The 24137-nt window shown below is 38.1% G+C and overlaps 1 protein-coding gene across 2 annotated transcripts in view; it reads right to left on the bottom strand.

The window, feature by feature from the left end:
* The window catches only part of BCO2 (beta-carotene oxygenase 2), a 67701-nt gene that overhangs the window by 19789 nt on the left and 23775 nt on the right, over positions 1-24137 (bottom strand). For both annotated transcript variants that reach the window (XM_024975217.2, NM_001101987.2), the window contains exons 3-6: positions 8406-8617; positions 8076-8191; positions 7181-7283; positions 1309-1437 (exon numbers count right to left, since the gene is read on the bottom strand). In XM_024975217.2, coding sequence (XP_024830985.1) covers positions 1309-1437; positions 7181-7283; positions 8076-8191; positions 8406-8617 — 560 coding nt within the window. The remainder of the gene's footprint in view (positions 1-1308; positions 1438-7180; positions 7284-8075; positions 8192-8405; positions 8618-24137) is intronic.

The following is a 24137-nucleotide window of genomic DNA, read 5'->3' as shown; positions in this document are numbered from 1 at the left end:
GGCTGGTGCACTGGGATGACCCAGAGGGACGGTATGGGGAGGGAGGTGGGAGGGGGGTTCAGGATGGGGAACACGTGTATACCTGTGGCGGATTCATGTTGATGTATGGCAAAACCAATACAATATTGTAAAGTAATTAGCCTCCAATTAAAATAAATAAATTTTTTAAAAAAAGAAAAAATAAATAGTCATAGGTCCCAGGGGAAAAAAAAACAAAAAACAAAAAACAGGAACTTCTTAGAATAGCTTGGGTTGAATGCCCTCAACTTGCATTTTTTAAATCTTTTTTTTCCCTTCCTTTTCAAATTGTTTTGGTTTACGAAGCATTATATTAAAAGTGTCATTTATGATCTGGAGCTTCATTTCTTAATCCTTTTGCTATTTACACTGGAGGTAAGGATCCAGGAGCAGATTGGCTATAAAAGTTTATGATGCAGAAAATAAACATTCTGAAAAAAACTGAAGCAATCTATGTGGAATATGAATTTCCCTCCCAAAAAATATTAACATGATTATTATTTGTGGTCTTTAAAATCACCTAAAATACTAAATTCTATCCATTTTTTATGGTCAAATTCTTTTTTTTTTTAATTAAGACTTTATTTTTTGGAGCAATTTTAGGCTCAAAACAAAACCAAGGGGAAAGTACAGAGATTTGCCATATACCGCCATCCCCATACATTCTCAGCTCCCACTTTATCAATTTCCTCCACCAGAGTGGTCCATTTATTATAGCTGATACATCTACATTGACACTTCATAATCACCCAAAGCCCATAGCTTCTATTGTGGAAACACGCATAAATGTATATTTTTCCTTTGTATTTATTCAATGACAGACAACACAATACAAAACAAACCAAAGAGACTGATTTCTATGACTAGGAGTTATTCATTGTTTCATCCTGGAGCATCCTGGAGGGAGAGGCTGTTCTTCATAGAGAACTTAAGTGGAATTATGGCTGGGTGACTAAATCTCAGCCTATTTCTCCCTGACTCAATGTGCTGGGAAGGAACTGATAATTTCCTAAACTGACAGCTGTTTCTTAGAGCAGTCAATTAATGAAAAACTTGTTAACACTTTTTTCGTAACTGCTTGTATTAAAATATCTCTTCCATCAGTCAGTTGGCTAGGGTAAGCAACACATGACTAAACAGAATGAACTTAATTCACATCAAAACACAACCTTGGTCTCTTATCACATACTCTGATAAACCATATTAACATATTATTTTCCAAAACTAGTTCCCCTTCAACAGTGACATTAAGGCAGGTCCTGTTAAATTTTGTCTTATTTCTGGGCTCACCAAAGCTGTGGTAGTAAGAAGGTCTCATCCCCTCCTCAGAAGCAATAGAACATATCACCTGGGCTCCATGGATTGTCTCCCCAGGGTCAGATTTTTCTGGAGGAACCCGAATAACATTATAGCAGGAACCTGGAAAATGGAAAGTCCTGTCTTAAATGTTTTACATACATTTGAAGAATAAAAGATAGTCCTTGTATTTGCGGACTAGGCAAAAGCAATTAAAAGACTTATGCAATATGCATGACACATATATTTCATAAGGGGTTATTTCAAAGACAAGGATACAAAAATATATTAACTTTATAAACAGTATTAGCTAAGGTTTTGAAACATCATACACAAAGTAACTAACCAACAGCTATTGTATTTTAATATTCACAAATGGTTCCCTTCTAGCTCTCTGAAGATGAACTCAATCCCAGCTTCAAGGAAAAGATAGGATAGCAGCCAGGAATATCTTCAAATTCTATCTGTCCTTCTCCCCACTCCCCAGTTCCAAACACTACAGTCTCCATTTGTATTTATGTCCAACTTCTTCCATTCAGTCTTCTATATCCTTGGGGTCACTTTGGGTCTCCTCTCCTCCTATCCTATCAACATTCACTCATGCAATTATTCATCTGACTATTATTACTTCCTCAATAATCAACTCAGGTACCCAGTCCTTATGCAGATTTTCCCATCCAAAGATATTTGTTGCCCCTCCTTTATGCTCTGATTATATTCTACACTGTCAGAGTATTTATTTCATTTACTATAATTTTCTGTGTATTTATCTGTTTCCTAGCAGACTAGGCTCTTCTGGAGCAGGAATTATGTCTGACACATCTTTGCATCCTCAGTACCAAACACTGACCTGTAGGTAAACCATAAAAAACTATTGTTGGATTGACTAAGAACATATGTTTGTTAAATAACTCAATGAATGAACAAATACTGAGATCATATTGAATTATCTTTCTGGTGTTAGAAGTGCCAACGTAGGTCCTGAGGAACCTGTAACTTGTAGAATCTCACAATCTCTTCACCTCTTTTGGAACAGGATAACCATCTGGTTCCCTACTCATTTATCAGCAGCTCCTTGAGAGCTAAGTCACTTCAGTCACATCTGACTCTTTGCAACCCTGTGAACCATAGCCCACCAGGTTACTCTGTCCATGGGATTTTCTAGGCAAGAATACTAGGGTGGGTTGCCATTTCCTCCTCCAGGCGATCTTCCTGATCCAGGGATCCAATCTGCATCTCTTAAGTCTCCAACATTGGCAGGAGGGCTCTTTACTGCTAGCACCACCTGGGAAGCCCTTACTGAGTGTCAGTTATATCCCAGGCACTCTTCTAGGAGTCCTAAGCAGCATATTCTAGACACTTGTGTACAGCAAAATAGTGTACAAAATAGACAAAAGGCTCTTCTTCTATAAAACTCAAATTTTTAAAAAATCATACAATAAGTAAAAATATAATGCATCAGATGAGAACTATAATGAGGAATAAACAAGGGAATGGGAATTAGAAGTGAGTGTATAAGGATGTGGACTGCTACTATTTGCAACTTAAATTATGGTGGTCTGAGAAGGCTTTACTAAGAAGGTGGCATTTGAGTCAAGACCTGAAGGGAGTGAGGAAGAGAGCCTTGAGGATATCTGGGAGAAATGCATTTCAGGTGATGAAAGTGAAAGTCGCTCAGTTGTGTCCAACTCTTTGCAATCCCATGGACTATACAGTCCATGGAATTCTCAGGCCAGAATACTGGAGTGGGTAGCCTTTCCCTTCTCCAGGTGATCTTTCCAACCCAGGGATCAAACCCAGGTCTCCTGCATTGCAGGCAGATTCTTTACCAGCTGAGCCACAAGGGAAGCCCAAGAATACTGGAGTGGGTAGCCTATCCCTTCTCCAGAGGATCTTCTTGACCCAGGAATCAAACTGGGGTCTCCTTCATTGCAGGTGGATTCTTTACCAACTGAGCTATGAGGTGAGAAGAGCAAATGCAAAGATTCTCAGCCAAGAATAAGTTTGGAGTGTTTAAATAACTGCAGTGAGGACAGTGCTGCCCTGCCCATAGCAAGCAGAGAGAAAATTCTAGATGAGGTGGGGTAGGTTAAAGGGATAACTGGCTGATATACTGAGAATAAACTGAAGTAGGGTAAAGGGAGAAGCAAGGAGACTGGTTAAAAAGCTATTACAATAATTCAAATGAGAAAGAATGGTGGCCCAAACCAGAGTGGGGGCAGTGGAGGTGATATGACATAGCTGGATTTTTGATATATTTTGAAGGCATTGCTGAAATTACTTTTTGACCCATTAGACGTGGATGTGAGAGAGGTATAAAACATGATTCCAAGGTCATCATCTTAAGCAAGTAGAATGACAGAGTTACCCTCGACTGAGATGGGGAAGATTTTAAGCAGAGAAATTTAGGGAGAAAGATTAAAAGTTTGGTTTTAAAAAATTAATTTTGTAACCTCTATTAGATATCCTAGTAAAAACACTTGAGTAAGCAATTAGTGGGGAGGTCTAGGTTAAGATACTATATGTTTTGAGAAACAATTATATATAAAACATCATGCTTTATACAGTGATGAGTTATGAAAGATAAACTCTACAGTTCCAATATTACCATCTCCATCTCCATCTACTGTAAGTGTCTATCTAAGAGATTACATTATTTTAAATTAGTACTTAAAACTAGCTAGATTAAATGTTTAGAGGATTTCTGTTAATTTTAAAAGGGCTTTTTAAAAATATCCGGAAAAGTGAAAACAATTAAAAGCTTTTTATTTTGTAAAGGTAGAAATTACTAGCAAGCACTTTATTTACCAAAAAAAAATCACTAAATGTCCCCCAAACACATATTGTTTAGTTGAGCTCTCTGCAGCTACACATATATTTGTGTTCTAGTTCAAAAATTCCTCACTGAACCAAATAATCAAGTAAGAAAAAAGAAGTAAAGCCAGTTTTACTTGAGATTAGAGTATCAAGAGAAGAATTTCCTATCTCAGCAATTGGATTAAATGACGATTACTCAATTTACTAAATTTGAACACTACTAGTTGATGAACTGTCCTAACTGTAAGTCTTGCAGGAAGTACAAGGCAGACAGACTCCCAGGAAACACACAGCAGAGGACTGAACGCCCAGAGAAACGATTTGCTCAATACTTTGTGCCTAACTCTGGGAGACGCCTCAGGACTTTGCATAAACATCAAATTGAGGCAAAATAACAAGTACAACTCATAATGACTGGTGCAAGGTTTCTCAGAGATTCATAGGCCACTTTCCCCAAAACCACCTGGAGATCTTGTTAAAATGCATCAAGATAAGGAGTGAAGGGTTGGTTACAATGCAGATTCTTAGCCCCTTTTCAAGTATACTGAACCAGAATATCTGAAGATGAAGCCCACTGATCTTACATTGCTGGAAAGCATTCCAGATGGCTTTGGGGTGTTCTAAAGGCTGAGAATCACTGATCTAATGAGGATTTATTTTAGAAAAATAAATAAAAATGGTTAAACAGTATTTCTTATATTATGGACTATATACAAAGTTATCTATAACTCTTTGCAACTCCATAGACTATAGCCCACCAGGCGCCTCTCTGTACATGAAATTCTTCAGGTAAGAACACTGGAATGGGCTGTTGCTGTTGTTCAGTCACTAAGTCATGTCCAGCTCTTTCTACATGGACTACAGCACACCAGGCTTCCTTGTCCTTCACTATCTCCTGGAGTTTACTCAAACTCATGTCCATTGAGTCGGTGATGCCATCCAATCATTTCACCCTCTGTTTCCCCCTTCTCCTCCTGCCCTCAATCTTTCCCAGGATCAGGGTCTTTTCCAATGAGTCAGCTCTTTGCATCAGGTGGCCAAAGTTTTGGAGCTTCATCTTCAGCATCAGTCATTCAAATGGAAAGGATTTATTTCCTTTAGGAGTGACTGGTTTGATCTCCTGCTGCCCAAGACTCTCAAGAATCTTCTCCAGTACCAAAATTCGAAAGCATCAATTCTTTGGCACTCAGCCTTCTTTATGGTCCAACTTTCACATCTGTACCTGATGAATGGAATGGGTAGCCATTTTCTCCATGGGATCTTCCCAACCCAGGGACTGAACCTGGGTCTCCTGCATTCCAGGCAGATTCTTTACTGTCTGAGCCACCAGGGAAGCCTCGCTTGGTTATTAGAGTTAATTTATTAAGAAATGAGTTTTTAATGATCAAAAAAAAAAAAATGGACCAAAAAAAAACAAAAAAAGCTGAGTCAGTGTACCCATTTGCTTAAAGATTTTACCTAAAAAGATGTTTGATGCTTCCTATAACAGATTTGAAGAATACATCCCTACCTGAGGTCAGGTAACAAAGAGCAGAGACGTCTGGGTGATGAAGTTCCCAGGGTACCCTATCTCTTCTTGAGCCAGTAAAAAAAAACAAACCTGAAGTCTTCACGTTCATATATACTTATATGTGTAAATATGGAGAGGTAGAGATGAACAACCCAAAAAGCCAATTCCTTACATTAACCTATTCAAAAGTTAATCTATACAAAGGATTCATAGTTATAAATGATAGATTGACAGCTAAGATAGACAGTCAGAAACTTTTAATACTTGTACTTACACATTCCTTTCCAGAGGGAGATGTATATTTGGGTATATGATAAAGAATTTGCATGCCCTGAGAGAATCCTCTGTACTCAGTGATAAATAATTATTAAGATGGTCTAACAAAATGACTAATAGCAAGCTTTTTCTGTGTTATTCAGGCTTGGTGCCAAGCCTGGTATTAGACACTTGAGGCTTCCTTAAGCAAGCATCTTAAATCTTCTCAAGGTTCACTGCCCTCATCTATAAAATGGGAGTAATAATACCTTTCTTAATGCCATGGATGGACCTAGATATTATCAAACTAAGCAAAGTAAGACAGAGAAAGGCAAATATCATATGATATCATTTATATGGGAATCTAAAATATGATACAAATGAACTTATTTACAAAACAGAAATAGACTCAGACATTGAAAATAAACTTATGGTTACCAAAGGGGAAATGGGTGGGGAATAAATTAGGAGTATGGGATTAGCAAATACAAACTACTGTATACAAAATAGATAAACAACAAGGTCCTGCTGTATAGCACAGGGAACTATATTCAATATCTTGCAGTAAACCATAATGGAAAAGAATATGGGAAACTAACACAACATTGTCAATCAACTATACCTCAATTAAAAAATAAAAATAACTGTACCTTTCTCAGAGATTAAATGAGAAACTATATGGGAAAAAGTGGTTAACACGAGCACATACTAGTTACTCTATAAATGTTAACTATCATTATTAGCCATTAGAACCTTCTGGAACAGATTAACAGACAGCTAGGAAAGTATACAGATGAACAGGAAGGGGATGTGATACAAGTAGCTGCAAATGCAACCAAACTTTAACCTTAACTTACTTTGTAGTGTATTACTCCCATGGTAAAAATAAATTCCTCTGTATGTAACATACAGTGTGCCTTCTCTTTATCTCTTTGCTGTGCCATTTAAAATTTCTGATAGTATGGTACCTCTTAAAAATTCAAGTTTGAGAAATATATACTGAAAATCTCTACAATGCATGTGAGCCAAAAAGCATAATGGAACATAAAAATGTGAGTCATGATGAAAAGATCAAATAGAAAATCAGCTTCTAAGTATATACACAAAAAGACCACAGAACATAACAATAAATTACATATTTGAAGTTCAGAAATGCAATTTCAGAGATTTCTTTCTGAAATTTTCAAATGAGTTTCATATAAGTTAACATCTTAGCCGTAATGGAACTCTGGGAAGACAGTTAACTCCCAGTTATTTTTTCAAAGACTCCCGCCGCAATGTTACCATGTTTCCCATAGGAGTTCCCCATGTTGTACGTTGTTCCATCTGGATCGTAATGAGGATGTGCAGTTGCTCCGTTCACAGCGATAAATTTTGTCCAGTTAACCTGAAAATTTAAGACCATTCAGAGACTTAAATTACATGGGTAGGTCTCTATTTAGATGCATAGACAGTAGGGATGTATCACATACTTTTAAAATAAGATATAAAAACTATAGTTTAAGCCCTGATGTCTCACCTCTGTGAAATCAAAATTATTTTTCCTACTAAAGAAAAAGAAACTAAGAACAAACAACAAGAAAACCAAACAAAATCCCTCCTACCACCACCACCAAGAAATGCACAAAAATGATTATCCAGATCACAAGAAAGTTCAAAAGAATAAGCATTAAAATTCTGGCCCCAAATTTTATTTTGCTTTAAATTAATGTATAACATGAAGGCAGTATGTGTTAGTCGCTCAGTCATGTCTGACTTTTTACGACCCCATGGACTGTAGCCCACCAGGCTCCTCCGTTCATGAAATTTTCCAGGCAAGAATACTGGATTGGGTTGCCATTTCCTTCTCCAGGGCAGAATGGATCTAGGTAATCTCCAGTCCAATTCTACCTAGAGCTAAGCAGAAAATGAAATGACAGAAATAAGTCTGTACTATGCTGTGTCTCCTTTGCCCTAGCCTTCAGACAGTTGGACTAAGGAAGAAATCTAGAATTATCTTTAAGGATAACCAATACCACAGGCCATTCTAATGAAGACAGAGGGTACCTAATGACCTGAATCAGTGGGTAATTTTGATTTTGTTTAAGAATACAATTTTTTCTTCTGATAATAACTACTCTAAAAAGTATTTGAATGGAGAGAAATTTTAGGGTCTATTATATTTTAACCCATATTTTACCTTTTCTGTTTTTTCCAGGGTTTCAATGTCCACTTTATTCATAAAGTTGGTTTCCGTACTAAGGTAGTAATCACCCTTGTACAGCACATAGTTGACATTGGTGTTATCAGTAATTGCTGAAATCAAACCCCAAAGTTATTTAAACACCACAACTTACTATAGGAGATCCTAAGCACACAATCAAGGGAGAAAGCAGTTGAAACATCCTCTCATATCAAAATAAATAAATATCAAGATCCATATTTATAAAAAAAGATTGACATATGTCATAATAATTTAAAGAATCATCACTATTACCTGAAAATTCTGGGCATAATAAAGGGTGCTTACCAGGCTTTTCAAATTTTGACATGAAACGTTCAAAAACATTCTTGCATGGGTCAGGGAGAGCCAATGTACCAAATTCTGAGATCACAATTCGATCACGATCACTGTTGGCCTTATATGTATCACTCTGTAGAAACTTGCTCCTATATGTCACTGTGCCCTTCTCCACCTTGAACTGGTGAAGTAAAGCCATTCCATCAAACCAGTGATTGTACCTTGGTAGGAGCAAAAATAGAAAAATAAGTATTAGGAAGGAAAACATGGGGTCAAAAGGAGAGATTGCAAATATAGAGATAAGGAAGTGGGATGGGTTCCTAGCACAACCTGATTAGTCAAAGAACTTGAAATTGAGGGATGACAGATTTTGAGTATATCCTGGAGTACAACAATGAAAGACCAACTTACATTCTCTTGATCCTAACCCCTTATCACAAACCTCATACATCAGAGGGCTAAAGGAAAACCCTAAGCTGTTGACTTCTAAGATAATTGTATCTTTACCCTATAGCCAAGATAATAGCATATGGAATGCTTGATATTTCTCAAATTAAAATGGATTCCAAAACTTTTAGACATAGTTATCTTCATATCTTTTATGTATTATATTTTCTGTTTATTTAAATTTTTTGTCAAATTTATCAAAACTATGCTAAAGTAAGCAAATAAGATGAATGTCCTTAGTGGATAATCATTTTTGTCCATATTATCACACTAGAAATGATGTATCTAAATGATGGAACATTAAAACACTGTAAGGAAAATTTTTCACTTTACTTTTTGAAGGGTTTAACATTTGTCTTTTCTCTCGTATGCTTGATAGATTGAATGTTCAATGTCTTCAGCATGGAAAAGGAAGCAAAAATGCTTGGTCTTATCTCAAAGCCTTGTCTTAAAAGGTTACTGTCTTGAAAGCAGGGATTCAAATGGATATATGTACACCCATCTTATAGCAGCATTATTTACAATAACCAAAAGGTAGGAACAACCTAAGCATCCATCAGCTGAAGAATGGGATAAACAAAATTTAACATATAATGGAATATTACTCAGCCTTAAAAAGGAGAGAAATTCTGTCACATGCTATAACATGGTGAAATAAGCCAGTCACAAAAAGACAAATACTATACAATAGCACTTACATGAGGTATCTAAAGCCATCAAACTCATGGAAACATGAAGTAGAATGGTGATTCTCAGGGGCTCAGCAGAGGGGGAAATAGGGAGCTATTGTTTAATGAGTATAGAGTTTCAGTTTTTCAAGATGAAAAAGTTCTGAAGATCTGTTTCACAACACTAACCTGTACATTTAAATATGGCTGAGATGGTAAATTTTATTTTTCATCACAATTGTGTTAAACTGCAAGAAATAAGAAAGTTTTTATAAAAGGCCCTCTTTACATATTGATTTAAGATGCCATCTTTATCATAAATCAATTTCTGTAAGTTCTTGGGTCCATTTCTGGGTTTTCTATTCTATATAACTTGCCCATTTGTCCATTAATATATTGATATCATAATATTTTAATTACATGTTCATATTTAATTAAAATAATATAAAATTATATATTAATATCTGATAAGGCTAGTTTCAGAGAAGGCAATGGCACCCCACTCCAGTACTCTTGCCTGGAAAATCCCATGGATGGAGGAGCCTGGTGGGCTGCAGTCCATGGGGTCGCTAAGAGTCGGACACGACTGAGTGACTTCACTTTCACTTTTCACTTTCATGCATTGGAGAAGGAAATGGCAACCCACTCCAGTGTTCTTGCCTGGAGAATCCCAGGGACGGGGGAGCCTGGTGGGCTGCCATCTATGGGGTCGCACAGAGTCAGACACGACTGAAGCAACTTAGAAGCAGCTTAGCAGCAAGGCTAGTCTCCAGTCCATGGGCTTGCAAAGTGTCAGACACGACTGAGCAACTGGACAACAACAACAGGGCTAGTCTCCACCCCTCAGACAATTTTCTTTTTTAGTGTTTTCTTGACTACTCTTGTATATTTATTTTTCCACATGAACCTTGGTATTCATTCATCTAATTTCCTTTAAAAACTAGAATTTTTATTAAGGTTGTATTAAATTTAAAAATTGACTTACGGAGAACCGACATCTTTGTGATATTGAATCATCCATCCTACTCAAAGAAGATAGGATCCAAGAGAACAAAATGGTGGAGGAGTAGGTGGATATGGAGTACATCTCTCCATGGAACATCAGGAATATACCTTCAGACACAGAAGTGCATACAGAATGCAGAACACCAGCTGAGAGCAGACAGGAATACCTGACCAGAGGTAAAGAATATATAGAATCACGCAAAACTCAGCAGGACAAGGAACTAGTGGGGGAAACAGGAGTGTTAGTAGGACTGGATCTGCCCTCAGTGGGTGGGGGAACTGAAGCTGGGGTCCAATCCCCACATCAAAGTGATTGTCTGAGTCAGAGGAGAAACATTTAAGGCTGAGAGCGAAACAGCTGATCTGTGGCAGCCTAAATAGAATGAGAACCAGACAGTCCTTGCTGCAGCCATACATACCCTGGACAGGGACACAGGTCCCCTGGAAGGCACAGTGGTTGGGAGCTGGTGTTTGGGGACTGTGGAGCAATCCCAGGGCAAGGGCTGCTGTTGATTGTAGAAAGATGGATTGAGGGAATGTAGGAAGGAGGTTATGGTGGGAAATGCCTGTGGAGGAAAGCCAGGCAGCCATGGAAGCAAGGCGATACTGCTGACTCACGCATAGGGGGTGGAGCCATCACCATAGCCTCTCTCTCCCCACACACCAGCATGAGAACAGTAGAGAGGCTGCCCCATAAAACGCCTGAGGCACTGAACTACAGAGCAGGACTCCACCCAGGATGTTCCTTTAAGTGACTGATGTGCAGATCTACAGAGTAGGACCCCACCCAAGGTGCCCCTTTAAGTGCCTGACATGCTGATCTACAGAGTAGGATCCCAGCCAGGAGGCCCCTCCCGATGCGCTGAACAACAGAGAAGGACTCCAGGCAAGGGAGCCGTCAAAGTGCCTGAACAGGCAGAGCTATGAAGAAAGACTAGCCAAAGAGGCCTTCGATTGCCAGCTACAAGAGGCTGGAAAAAAGACTCTGAGAAGACCATAACTCCTGCAGCAGAGGCAGTCTGTCCCTGCATACTTGTCACTGCCAGGGTCCCCGCAAGCCAAGCAGTTGCGCCACCTTCACACTCAACTCACTGGGGCAGAGCTGCCACAAGCAAAACATGTCTTGCATCTATGGGCACAGGGTCACTTCAGTAGTGTCTGACTCTTTGCAACCCTGTAGGCTGTGGCCTGCCAGGCTTCTCTGTCAGGGACGGAGGGTCTCCAGGCAAGCATACTGGAGCATATTGGCCAATACTTGTTGCCATACCCTTCTAGAGCACTATGTTTCCTGCTGCCCTAGCCACCAACTCCCCTGAGAATCTGGTGCTGCCAGAAACCCTGTGACCCAAGCAACTGCACCATCTCCACTTCTGGCCCTCACAGGGGCAAACCCAGTCCTTCAGGGCAAACCCCAGTGGACAACCCACATGCAGAGGTGGAAATAAAACCACAGCTGAAACCTAGGGGCAGTGTTGCTAAGGAAGAAAATCCAAAACCTTCCCACCAGCTGTACAAGCTGCAGATTAAATCCACACAATCAACTAGCCAGACTCTGTGTCTATGGAATATATAAAAGGTCATTGAGAGTTCCCACAAAAGAAAATGCACTAGTTCTGATAGCTGTGGACACTGGAGGCAAGAACACACAGAAGAAGGACCAGATTAGAATCTGAGCTGCCCCCACAGCAGGTCTGGATATCAGCACAGTGTTGGAGAGCATCCTTGGGAGGTGAGGTGAACTGTGACTCCCAGCGAGGGAAAGGACTCTGACAGCAGTGACTCAGAAAAACATTTATTATTCTTATGTTTTGACTTTTCTGTAGATTCTTTGGATTTTTTTCTTTTTTCTTTTCCTTTTTCCCCCCTCTGTTGTAGCTGTCAATTTTATTGGCACTATGAAATCTAATTAAGCTTTTGAGCTTTTTATTTTCCCCCTCAGTCACATTTTTTATTGTTGTTATGAACCTCTGCCTCTATGTTGGGCTTTTGCAGTTCTGTGGAGTTTCCCTTTTTTTTTCTCTTTCTTTAATTTTACTATTTTAAACCTATTATTATTTTTTTTACATTTATTCCTTTGTTTGTTTTTCCTACTGTTCTTTTCCCCATGCAGTTAATCCTTAATGTATATAAATCTTCTTTATCTACCTCTATTTAACTTTGCCTATCTATTCTTTCTTTCTTTCCTTTCCTCTCAACATACTTGTTAGTTTTTTTTCATTGCTTTATTCCCCAGTTGGCACCTTCTTTAGTTTTGCTTTCCAGTTTGTGCTTTAGTTTTGTTTTGGCAGATGTAATATTTGGTTTCCTTTGTTCACTGAGTCAATCTATTGTACTTTACTTTTGTAGGACTGCTTGGTTTTGCTTATGGGTGTATATTAATATGGGTATATTCAGTCACACTTTTTACTGTTGTTATAAACCTCTGGCTCTATGTTGGGCTTTTGCAGTTCTGTGGAGTTTTCCATTTTTCTTTCCTTTTTTCTTTCTTCTCCCATTTTTTTTTCTTTTCTCTTTTTTATAATTTTAATTTTTAATTTTTTAAAATATATTTTATTTTTTCTACATTTATTCCTTTGTCTGCCTTTCCTACTGTTCTTTTCCCCTTGCAGTTAAATTTTAACATGTATAAATCTTCATCTATCTCTATTTAACTTTGCATATCTATTCTTTCTTTCTTCCCTTTCCTCTCAACATGTTTCTTAGTTTTGTTTTCATTGCTTTATTCCCCATTTGGTACCTTGCTTTAGTTCTGTTTTTCAGTTTGTGCTTTAGTTAGTTTTGTTCTTAACTGGTAAATAAAATTTTTAATTTCCTTTGTTTGCCAGGTCAATCTACTATACTTTATTTTTCTTGGACTGTTTTGACTTTGCTCATAGGTATATATGTATATGTGTATACTCCATTATTTAATTATTTATTTGCCTGATTTTGTAACTGCCATTTGTCTGGGGTTCATCTTTGGCTTCTCATTTTTGGATATTTGTTTTACTCTCACTTAATGCCATAACAAACCACTTGTGGAATCTTCATTCATGACCAGAGATTAAGCCCTGAGCCTTTGGAGTGGGAGCACTAACTCCAAGACCCTAGACTACCAGAGAACTAACCCTAGGAGTATCAAATAGTGAGAAATCTCATAAAGGAATCCAACTGAATACATGACCAGGCATCACACAACTCCCAGTAGCACCCTGTGCAGGATTCTTCATCTAAACAACAAACAAAACAAAAATACAAACCCAACATCAGCAGACAGGATTATCACCTCACTCAGCCTTGCCCATCAGAGGAAAAACAAACAAACAAAAACTCAGCACAAAAAACAAACAAAAACTCACCCCACAGGAAGCTTACACAAACCACTGGACCAACCTTAGGAGGGCAGAAACTAAAAGGAAGAAAGAATTCAATCTTGAATCCTGGGAAAAGGAGACCTCAAACACAATAAGTTAAAATATAATAATGAAAAGGCAGAAAAATACTACACAAATGAAGGAACAAACTAGAAACACAGAAGTCCAAATAAATGAAGAGGAAATAGAAAAACTACCTGAAAAAGAATTCAGAATAATGATAGTAAAGATGATCAAAAACCTTGAAAACAAAATGGAGAAAATGTAAGAATCAATTAACAAAGACCTAGAAGAATTAAAGAATAAACATACAGAGACAAACAACACAATTACTGAAATTAAAAATACTCTGGAAAGAATCAATAGCAGAACATCTGAAGCAGAAGAATGAATCAGTGAGCTGGAAGATAAAATGGTAGAAATAACTTCTGAAGAGCAGAAAAAAGTAGAAAGAATGAAAAGAACTGAGAATAGTCTCAGAGACCTCTGGGACAATATCAAATGCACCAACAGTTGAATTATAGGGGTCCCAGAAGAAGAAGAAGAAGAGAAAAAGAAAGGATAGGAGAAAATTTTTGAAGAGATTATAGTTGAAAATTTCCCCAACATGGAAAGGGAAATAGTCAGTCAAGTCCAAGAGACACAAAGAGTCCCATATAGGATAAACCCAAGGAGAAACACACCAAGACACACACTAATCAAACTACCAAAGACTAAACACAAAGAAAGAATATTAAAAGAAGCAAGGGAGAAGTAACATACAGGGAAACCCCATATGCTTAACAGCTGATCTTTCAGCAGAAACTCTGCAGGCCAGAAGGGAGTGGCAGGATATATTTAAAGTACTGAAAGGGAAAAATCTACAACCAAGATTACTGTACCCGGCAAGGATCTCATTCAAAATTGATGGAGAAATAAAAGCTTCTCAGACAAGCAAAAGTTAAGAGAATTCAGTACCACCAAACCAGCTTTACAACAAATGTTAAAGGGACTTACACAGTCCAAAAATACCAGAGAAGAAAAAAAAATCTACAAAATCAACCCCAATTAAGAAAATGGCAATAGGAACATATATATCAATAGTTACCTTAAATATAAACAGATTAAATGCTCTAACCAAAAGACACAGACTGGCTGAATGGATACAAAAACAAGACCCATATATATGCTGTCTACAAGAAACCCACTTCAGACCTCAAGACACATACAGACAGAAAGTGAGAGGATGGAAAAATATTCCATGCAAATGGGAAGCAAAAGAAAGCTGGAGTAGCAATCCTCATATCAGACTAAATAGACCTTAAAATAAAGAAGATTACAAGAGATAAGGCAGGACACTATGTAATGATCAAGGGATCAATCCACAAGGAAGACATAACAACTGTAAATATCTATGCACCCAACATAGGAGCACCTCAATGCATAAGACAAACATTAACAGACATAAAAGGAGAAATTCACAGTAACACAGTAATAGTAGGAGACTTTAAAACCCCACTCGCACCAATGGACAGATCATCAAAACAGAAAATTAATAAGGAAATACAAGTCCCAAATGATACATTAGATGAGATGGATCTCATTGATATCTTCAGGACAGTCTCCATCCAAATGCAGAAGAATACACCTTCTTCTAAAGTGCATATGGAACACTCTCCAGGATACACCACATCTTGGGTCACATATCAAACCTCAGTAAATTTAAGAAAACTGAAATCATATCTAGTATCTTCTTCGACCACAGCACTATAAGACTAGATATCAATTACAAGAAAAAAACTAAGAAACACAAACACATGGAGATTAAACAACATGTTTCTAAACAACCAACAGGTTACTGAAGAAATCAAAAGGGAAATCAAAAACTTTGTAGAAACAAATGACAATGAAAACACAACAACTCAAAATCTATGGAATGCAGCAAAAGGAGTTCTAAGAGGGAAGCTAATAGCAATACAATCCTACCTCAAGAAATAAGAAAAACATTGAAACTTTATAAGAAAAACATCTAAACTTTGTTTAGAAAAAACAACCTAACTTTACACCAAAAACAACTGGAAAAAAAAAGAACAAAAAGACCTCAAAATTAGTAGAAGGAAAGAAATCACAAAGATTGGAGCAGAAATAAGTGAAAAAGAAATGAAAGAAACAATAGTAAAAATTAATAAAACTAAAAGCTGGTTCTTTGAGAAGATAAACAAAATTGACAAACCTTTAGCCAGACTCATCAAGAAAAAAATAGAGAAGAATCAAATCAACAAAATTAGAAATGAAAAAGGAGAGGTTACAACAGACAATGTAGAAATACAAAGGATTATAGGAGACTATTATGAACAACTATATGGCATAAAATGGCTAACTTGGAAGAAATGGACAGATTCTTAGAAAAGTTTAATCTTACAAGACTGAACCAGGAAGAAACAGAAATTATAAGCAACCCAATTACAAGCACTGAAATTGAAGCTGTGATCTAAAATCTCCCCAAAAACAAAAGCCCAGGCTTCACAGGAGAATTCCATCAAACATTTAGAAAAGAGCTAATGCCTATCCTTCTAAAACTCTTTCAAAAAACTGCAGAGGAAGGAACACTTCCAACTCATTCTACAAGGCCACCATCATCCTGATACCAAAACCAGACAAAGACAACACAAAAAAAGAAACTACAGGCCAATATCACTGATGAAGATAGATACAAAAATCCTCAACAAAATTTTAGCAAACAGAATTCAGCAACACATCAAAAAGCTCACCATGATCAAGTTGGGTTTACTCCAGGAATGCAAGGATTCTTCAATATATGCAAAACAATCAATGTGATACACCATGTTAACAAATTTAAAGATAAAAACCATATGATCATCTCAATAGATGCAGAAAAAGCTTTTGACAAAATTCAGCACCCATTTATGATTAAAACACTTCAAAAAATGGGCATGGAAGGAACCTACCTCAACATAGTAAAGGCCATATATGATAAGCCTACAGCAAACATTATTCTCAATGGTGGAAAAACCGAAAGCATTCCCCCTAAGATCAGGAACAAAACAAGGATGTCCACTTTCACCACTATTATTCAACGTAGTTCTGGAAGTCCTAGCTACAGCAATCAGAGAAGAAAAAGAAATAAAGGAATCCAGATCAGAAAAGAAGAAGTAAAGCTCTCATTGTTTGCAGATCACATGATACTGTACATAGAAAACCCTAAAGATAATATCAAAAAATTACTAGAGCCAATCAGTGAATTTAGCAAAGTTGCAGGATACAAAATCAATACACAGAAATCACTTGCATTTCTATATACTAAGAATGAAAAATCAGAAAGAGAAATTAAGGAATCAATCCCATTCACCAGTGCAACAAAAAGAATTAAATATCTAGGAATAAACTTACCTAAGCAGACAAAAGGAAGAATCAATATTGTGAAAATGACTATATTACCAAATGCAATCTACAGATTCAGTGCAATCCCTATCAAATTACCAATGGCATTTTTCATAGAACTAGAACAAAAAATTTCACAATTCATATGGAAACACAGAAGATCCCAAATAACCAAAGCACTCTTGAGAAAGAAGAATGGAGCTAGAAGAATCAACTTTCCTGACTTCAGATTATACTGAAAAGCTACAGTCATCAAGAGAATATGGTACTGGAAGAAAAACAGAAAAATAGGCCAATGGAACAAGATAGAAAATCCAGAAATAAACCCATGCACCTATGGGTACCTTATTTTTGACAAAGGAGGCAAGAATATACAATGGGGCAAAGACAGCCTCTTCAATAAACGGTGCTGGGAAAACAAGACAGCTACATGTAAAAGAATGAAATTAGAATACTTCCTAACACCATACACAAAGATAAACTCAAAATGAATTAAAGACCTAAATGTAAAACCAGAAACTATAAAACTCTTAGAGGAAAACATAGGCAGAACATTCGATGACACAGATCAATGAAAGATCCTCTATGACCCACCTCCCAGAGTAATGGAAATAAAAACAAAAGTAAACAAGTGTGACCTGATTAAACTTAAAAGCTTTTGCATAGCAAAGGAAACTATAAGCAAGGTGAAAAGACAATCCTCAGAATGGCAAAAATAATAGCAAGTGAAACAACTGACAAAGGATTAATTTCCAAAATATACAAGCAGCTCATACAACTCAATGCCAGAAAAACAAACAACTCAATCACAAAGTGGGAAAAAGACCTAAACAGACATTTCTCCAAAGAAGACATACAGATGGCTAACAAACACATGAAAAGATGCTCAACATCACTCATTATTAGAGAAATGTAAATCAAAACTACAATGCAATATCACCTCATACTGGTCAGAATGGCCATCATCAAAAAGTCTACAAACAATAAATGTTGGAGAGGGTGTGGAGAAAAGGGAATGCTCTTGCACTGTTGGTGGGAATGTAAATTGACGCAGCCACTATGGAAGTTGGTATGGAGAGTCCTTAAAAAACTAGGAATAAAACCACCATATGACCCAGCAATCCCACTCCCAGGCATATACCTTGAGGAAACCAAAACTGAAAAAGACACATGTATCCCATTGTTCACTGCAGCACTATTTACGATAGCTAGAACATGGAAGCAACCTAGATGTCCATCGACAGATGATTGGATAAAGAAGTTGTGGTACATATACACAGTGAAATATTACTCAGCCATAAAAAAGGAACACATATGAGTCAGTTCTGATGAGGTAGATGAACCTAGTACCTATATACAGAGTGAAATGAGTCAAAAAGAGAAACATAAATATCATATTCTAACATATATATACAGAATCTAGAAAAATGGTACTGAAGAATTTCTTTGCAGGGCAGCAATGGAGAAATAGACATAGAGAATAGACTTATGGACATGGAGAGAGTGGAGGAGAGGGTGAAATGTGTGGAAAGAGTAACATGGAAACTTACATTACCATATGTAAAATAGATAGCCAATGGGAATTTGCTGTATGGCTCAGGAAACTCAAACATGCCCTCTGTATCAATCTAGAGGGGTGGGATGCAGTGAAGGATGGGAGGGAGTTTCAAAAGGGAGGGGATATATGTGTACCTATGGCTGATTCATGTTGAGGTTTGACAGAAAACAACAAAATTCTGTAAAGCAATTATCCTTCAATAAAAAATAAATTAATAAAAAAAAAAAAAAAACACTTGTAGTGTTTCCCAATTAGTAGTACTGGCTTTAGGACTAAGATGAAATATATCAATTTATATGTGTGTATGTATATACATATGTGTATATAATATATGTGTGCGTGGCTTGCCAGGTTGCACGGTGGTAAAGAATCTGCCTGCCAATGCAGGAGATGCAGGAGATGTGGGTTCAATCCCTGGGTCAAGAAGATCCTCTGGAGTAGGAAATGGCACCTTACTCCAATAGTCTTGCCTGTAGAATCCCATGGACAGAAGAGCGTGGTGGGCTACAGTCCTTGGGGTCACAAAGAGTCAGATATGACTGAGCATGCACACACATGATTATTTTTCCACGAATCTATTAATATGGTGAATGACAAAATGGATTTCTGAATTATGAACCTACCATGCATTCTTGGTAGGATTACCTACCTGATCATAGTGAATTGTGCTTTTAATGTAGTGTTGGATTCTGTTTCTTAAGAAAATATTTATTAGCCTTCTATTAGTACTATATATTTTGTACTTTTTCATGGATATCATAAATAATAGGAATAATTGTTTTCTTTTATGTATCAACTTTGTCATGTGTAGATACCAATATTAGACTTGCTTCATAAAAAGAAGTGGGAAACTTCCCTGCATTTTCAAGCCTCTAAATTAATCTCACATCTGCTGTAAGTAAGATGGCAGAGTAGAGGGATGTACACTCATCTTCTCCTGTGAGAACACCAAAATCACAACTGGCTGCTGAACAACCATCGATGGGAGAATCAACAAAAAAAAGATACCCCGAATCCAAGGGCAAAGGAGAAGCCCCAGTAATACAGTAGGAGAGGCACAGTCACATTTAAAAAAATCTCAGATCCGCCAGAGAAAATCAGAGAAGACAAACAAAACTTTGTGCACACCAGGATGAAGGGAAAGGAGCAGTGATCCCCACAAGAGACTGAGCCAGACCTGTATTTGAGGGTCTGAGTGTCTCTTGTGAAGGCACAGGTCAGCAGTGACCTGCCGCAGGGACAGCGGCTCCGGCTGCAGCAGCCCTGGGAGGCGTGGCGTGTGGTATCAGTCCTCTCGGAGGAGGTCGCCGTTAGCCCCACCATACAGCCACTGAGCAGATGACACACAAACTGGAGAAGAGTTATACCAAAGAAGTACTCGCACTGTAGCAAAAGTCCTAGGGCCCGAAACAGATTTCCCAACCTGGGGATCCAGCAAAAGGACTGAGAACCCCCAGCGAATTCGACTGTGAGGGCCAGTGGGATTTGATTACAGAACTTCCACAGGACTGGAGAAACAGACTCTTGGAGGACACAACAAAACCTTGGGCACACAAGGATCCAGGAGAAAGGAGAAGTGACCCCACAAGAGACTGAGCCAGAATTTCTGGTGAGCGTCTGGGAGTCTCCAACCGAGGCATGGCAACAGTGGCCTGCCACATGGTCAGGGGCACTGAATACAAGAGTCCTGGGAGCAACTGCATGCTGGCCTAAGTCCATTTGAAGGAGGTCCCCATTACTGCCACTACCCTTATCACAGTTTGACCTCAGGCCAAACTACAGGGAGGGAACACAGCCCCAGCCATCAGCAGAAAACTGGATTAAAGATTTACTGAACATGGCCCTGCCCACCAGAGCAAGAACAAGTTTTAACCACAGCCAGTCACTCCCAAGAGGAAGCCTCCACAAGCCTCTTATCCTCATCCATCAGAGGGCAGATAGAATGAAAACCAAAATTACAGAAAACTAACCAAACTGTTCACATGGAGCACAACTTTGTCTAACTCAGTGAAACTATGAGCCATGCCATGTAGGGCCACTCAAGAGGGACGGGTATTGATGGAGAGTTCTGACAAAACATGGTCCACTGGAGTAGGGAATGGCAAATAACTTCAGCATTCTTACCTTGAGAACCCTTTGAACAGTATGCAAAAAGATATGAAATGGAAAGATGAACCCCCCAGGTCAGTAGGTGTCCAACATGCTACTGGACAAGAGCAGAGAGATAGCTCCAAAAGGAATGAAGAAGCTGAGCGAAAGCAGACACAACGCCCAGCTGTGGAAGTGTCTGGTGGTGAAAGTAAAGTCCAATGCTGTAAAGAACAATATTGCATAGGAACCTGGAATGTTAGGTCCATGAATCAAGGTAAATTGGAAGTGGTCAAACAGGAGATGGCAAGAGTGAACATTGACATTTTAGGAAATCAGTGAACTACCATGGACCAGAATGGGCAAATTTAATTCAGATGACCATTATATTTGCTACTGTGGGCAAGAATCTCTTAGAAGGAATGGAGCAGCCCTCATAGTCAACAATAGAGTCCAAAATGCAGTACTTGGGTACAATCTCAAAAACAACAGCATGGTCTCTGTTCTTTTCCAAGGCAAACCACTCAATATCACAGTAATCCAAGTCTATGCCCCAAGCACTAATGCTGAAGAAGCTGAAGTTGAAAGGTTCTATGAAGACCTACAAGACCTTCTAGAACAAATACCAAAAAAAGATGTCCTTTCCATCACAGGGGACTGGAATGCAAAAGTAAGAAGTCAAGAGATACCTGGAGTGACAGGCAAATTTGGCCTTGGAGTACAAAATGAAGCAGGGCCAAACTAACAGACTTTTGCCAAGAGAATGCACTGGTCATAGCAAACTCTTTCTCCAACAACACAAGAGATGACTCTACACATGGACATCACCAGATTGTCAATACCGAAATCAGACTGACAATATTCTTTCAGTTGAAGACGAAGAAGCTCTATACAGTCAGCAAAAACAAGACTGGGAGCTGACCATGGCTCAGATCATGAACTCCTTATTGCAAAATTCAGACTTAAATTGAAGAAAGTAGAGAAAACTACTAGGCCATTCAGATATGACCTAAATCAAATCCCTTATGATTATACAGTGGAAGTGACAAATAGATTCAAGGGATTAGATTTGATGGAGTGCCTGAAGAACCATGGACACAGGTTTGTAACATTGTACAGGAGGTGGTGATCAAAACCATTTCACATGCTAGCAAAGCAATGCTCAAAATTCTCCAACAGTACATTAACTGAGAACTTCCAGATGTTCAAGCTGGATTTAGAAAAGGCAGAGGAAACAGATCAAATTGCCAACATCTGTTGGATCATAGAAAAGGCAAGAGAATTCCAGAAAAACATCTACTTCTGCTTCATTGAATATTCTAAACCTTTGGACTGTGTGGACCACAACAAACTGAAAAATTCTTGAAGAGATGGGAATACTAGACCATCCTCTCTGTCTCCTGGGAAACCTGTGCATCCCAAGAAGCAAAAGTTAGAAACAGACATGGAACAACAGATTGGTTCAAAACTGGGAAAAGAGTACTTCAAGGCTATATATTGTCACCCTGCTTATTTAACTTCTATGCAGAGTACATCATGCAAAATGCCAGGCTGGATAAAGCACAAGCTGGAATCAAGATTGCCAGGAAAAATATCAATAACCTCAGACATGCAGATGACACCACCTTTATGACAGAAAGCGAAGAGGAACTAAGCCTCTTGATGAAAGTGAAAGAGGAGAATGAAAAATCTGGCTTAAAACTCAGCATTCAAAAAACTAGGATCATGGCATCTGGTCCCATCCCTTCATGTCAAATAGACAGGGAAAAAATGGAAACAGTGAGAGGCTTTATTTTGGGGGGCTCCAAAATCACTGCAAATGGTGACTGCAGCCATGAAATTAAAGGCACTTGCTCCTTGGAAGAAAAGCTATGACAAACCTAGACAACATATTAAAAAGCAGACATATTACTTTACTGACAAAGGTCTGTATAATCAAAGCTATGATTTTTCCAGTAGTCATGTATGGATATGAGAGTTGGATCAAAAAGAAAGCTGAGCAGCGAAGAATTGATGCTTTTGAATTGTGGTGTTGGAGAAAACTCTTGGGAGTCCCATGGACTGCAAGGAGATCAAACCAGTCAATCGTAAAGAAATCAATCCTGAATATTAACTGGAAGGACTAATGCTGAAGCTGAAACTCCAATAATTCAGCCATCTTATGCAAAAAGCTGACTCATTAGAAAAGACCCTGCTGGAAAAGATTGAAGGCAGGAGGAGAAGATGATGACAGAGGATGAGATGGTTGGATTGTATCACTGACTCAATGGACATGAGTTTGAGTAGGCTCTGGGTGATGGTGAAGGACAAGGAAGCCTGGCATGCTGCAGTCCATGGGGTTGCAAAGAGCTGGACATGACTGAGCAACTGAACAAAAATAATCTATAAAGCACTGAAACTATCTGATATTCAAAAGTTTGGTAGAATTTCTCTGTGAAATAATCGAGGCCTAGTACTTTTTTAAAGAGGCAGTTAGTTACTCAATAAGTTTCTTGTTTACTTCCACAAAAACTGGTGTCTATACTTTCTACCTCTGTCAGTTTTGGTAATCTGTATTTCCCCAGGAAATTATTCATTTCCTTGAGGTTTTCAAGCATATTTGCATAGAGGCCCACAAAGTCTTTTATAATTTTTTATCTATTCAATGACTTCTTTTTCATTGTCATTTCTTTTTTTTTTTTTTTGCCTGCAACGTACAACTTGTGGGATCCTAGTTCCCCGACCAGGGATCACACTGGTGCCTCCTGCCATGGATGCATGGAGTCTAACCACTGGACTGCCAGAGAATTCCTTCATTGTCATTTCTTATTTGTACATTTGGGCTTTCTCCTTTTTTTCCTTGATAACATTAGCTAGCAGTTTCTCACTGTGTTTTGGTAATTTTTTTCAAAAAACATTAAAAACAAAACAGTTTCAATAATTATTGTTATTCCAGTCTAAATCCCAATAAAATCATGATACACAGAGCCAAACCTATACTCGGGTGTAAATTCAGACACTCAGCTTCCTCATTTATTCATATTTTTTTCTTTCCTTCTTATTTTTCTTTGTTACCACCTCATATTGTTGACTCACACTGAGCTGTCAAGCAAACCCCTAATTTTTGGCACGTTCTGCTATTAAGCCAATCTCTTCCATGCTCATTTTGTAATAACTGATTTTCTTGACCCAAATTACTTTTAGATAATTAACTTGTTAGATTCCATCTCAGAAGATCCTTCTTGACTCTGTCATTCTAGGT

This window comes from Bos taurus, chromosome 15 (assembly GCF_002263795.3).
Source record: "Bos taurus isolate L1 Dominette 01449 registration number 42190680 breed Hereford chromosome 15, ARS-UCD2.0, whole genome shotgun sequence".
NCBI classification, from domain to species: domain Eukaryota; kingdom Metazoa; phylum Chordata; class Mammalia; order Artiodactyla; family Bovidae; genus Bos; species Bos taurus.
This window is presented reverse-complemented; position numbering and strand designations above follow the sequence as displayed.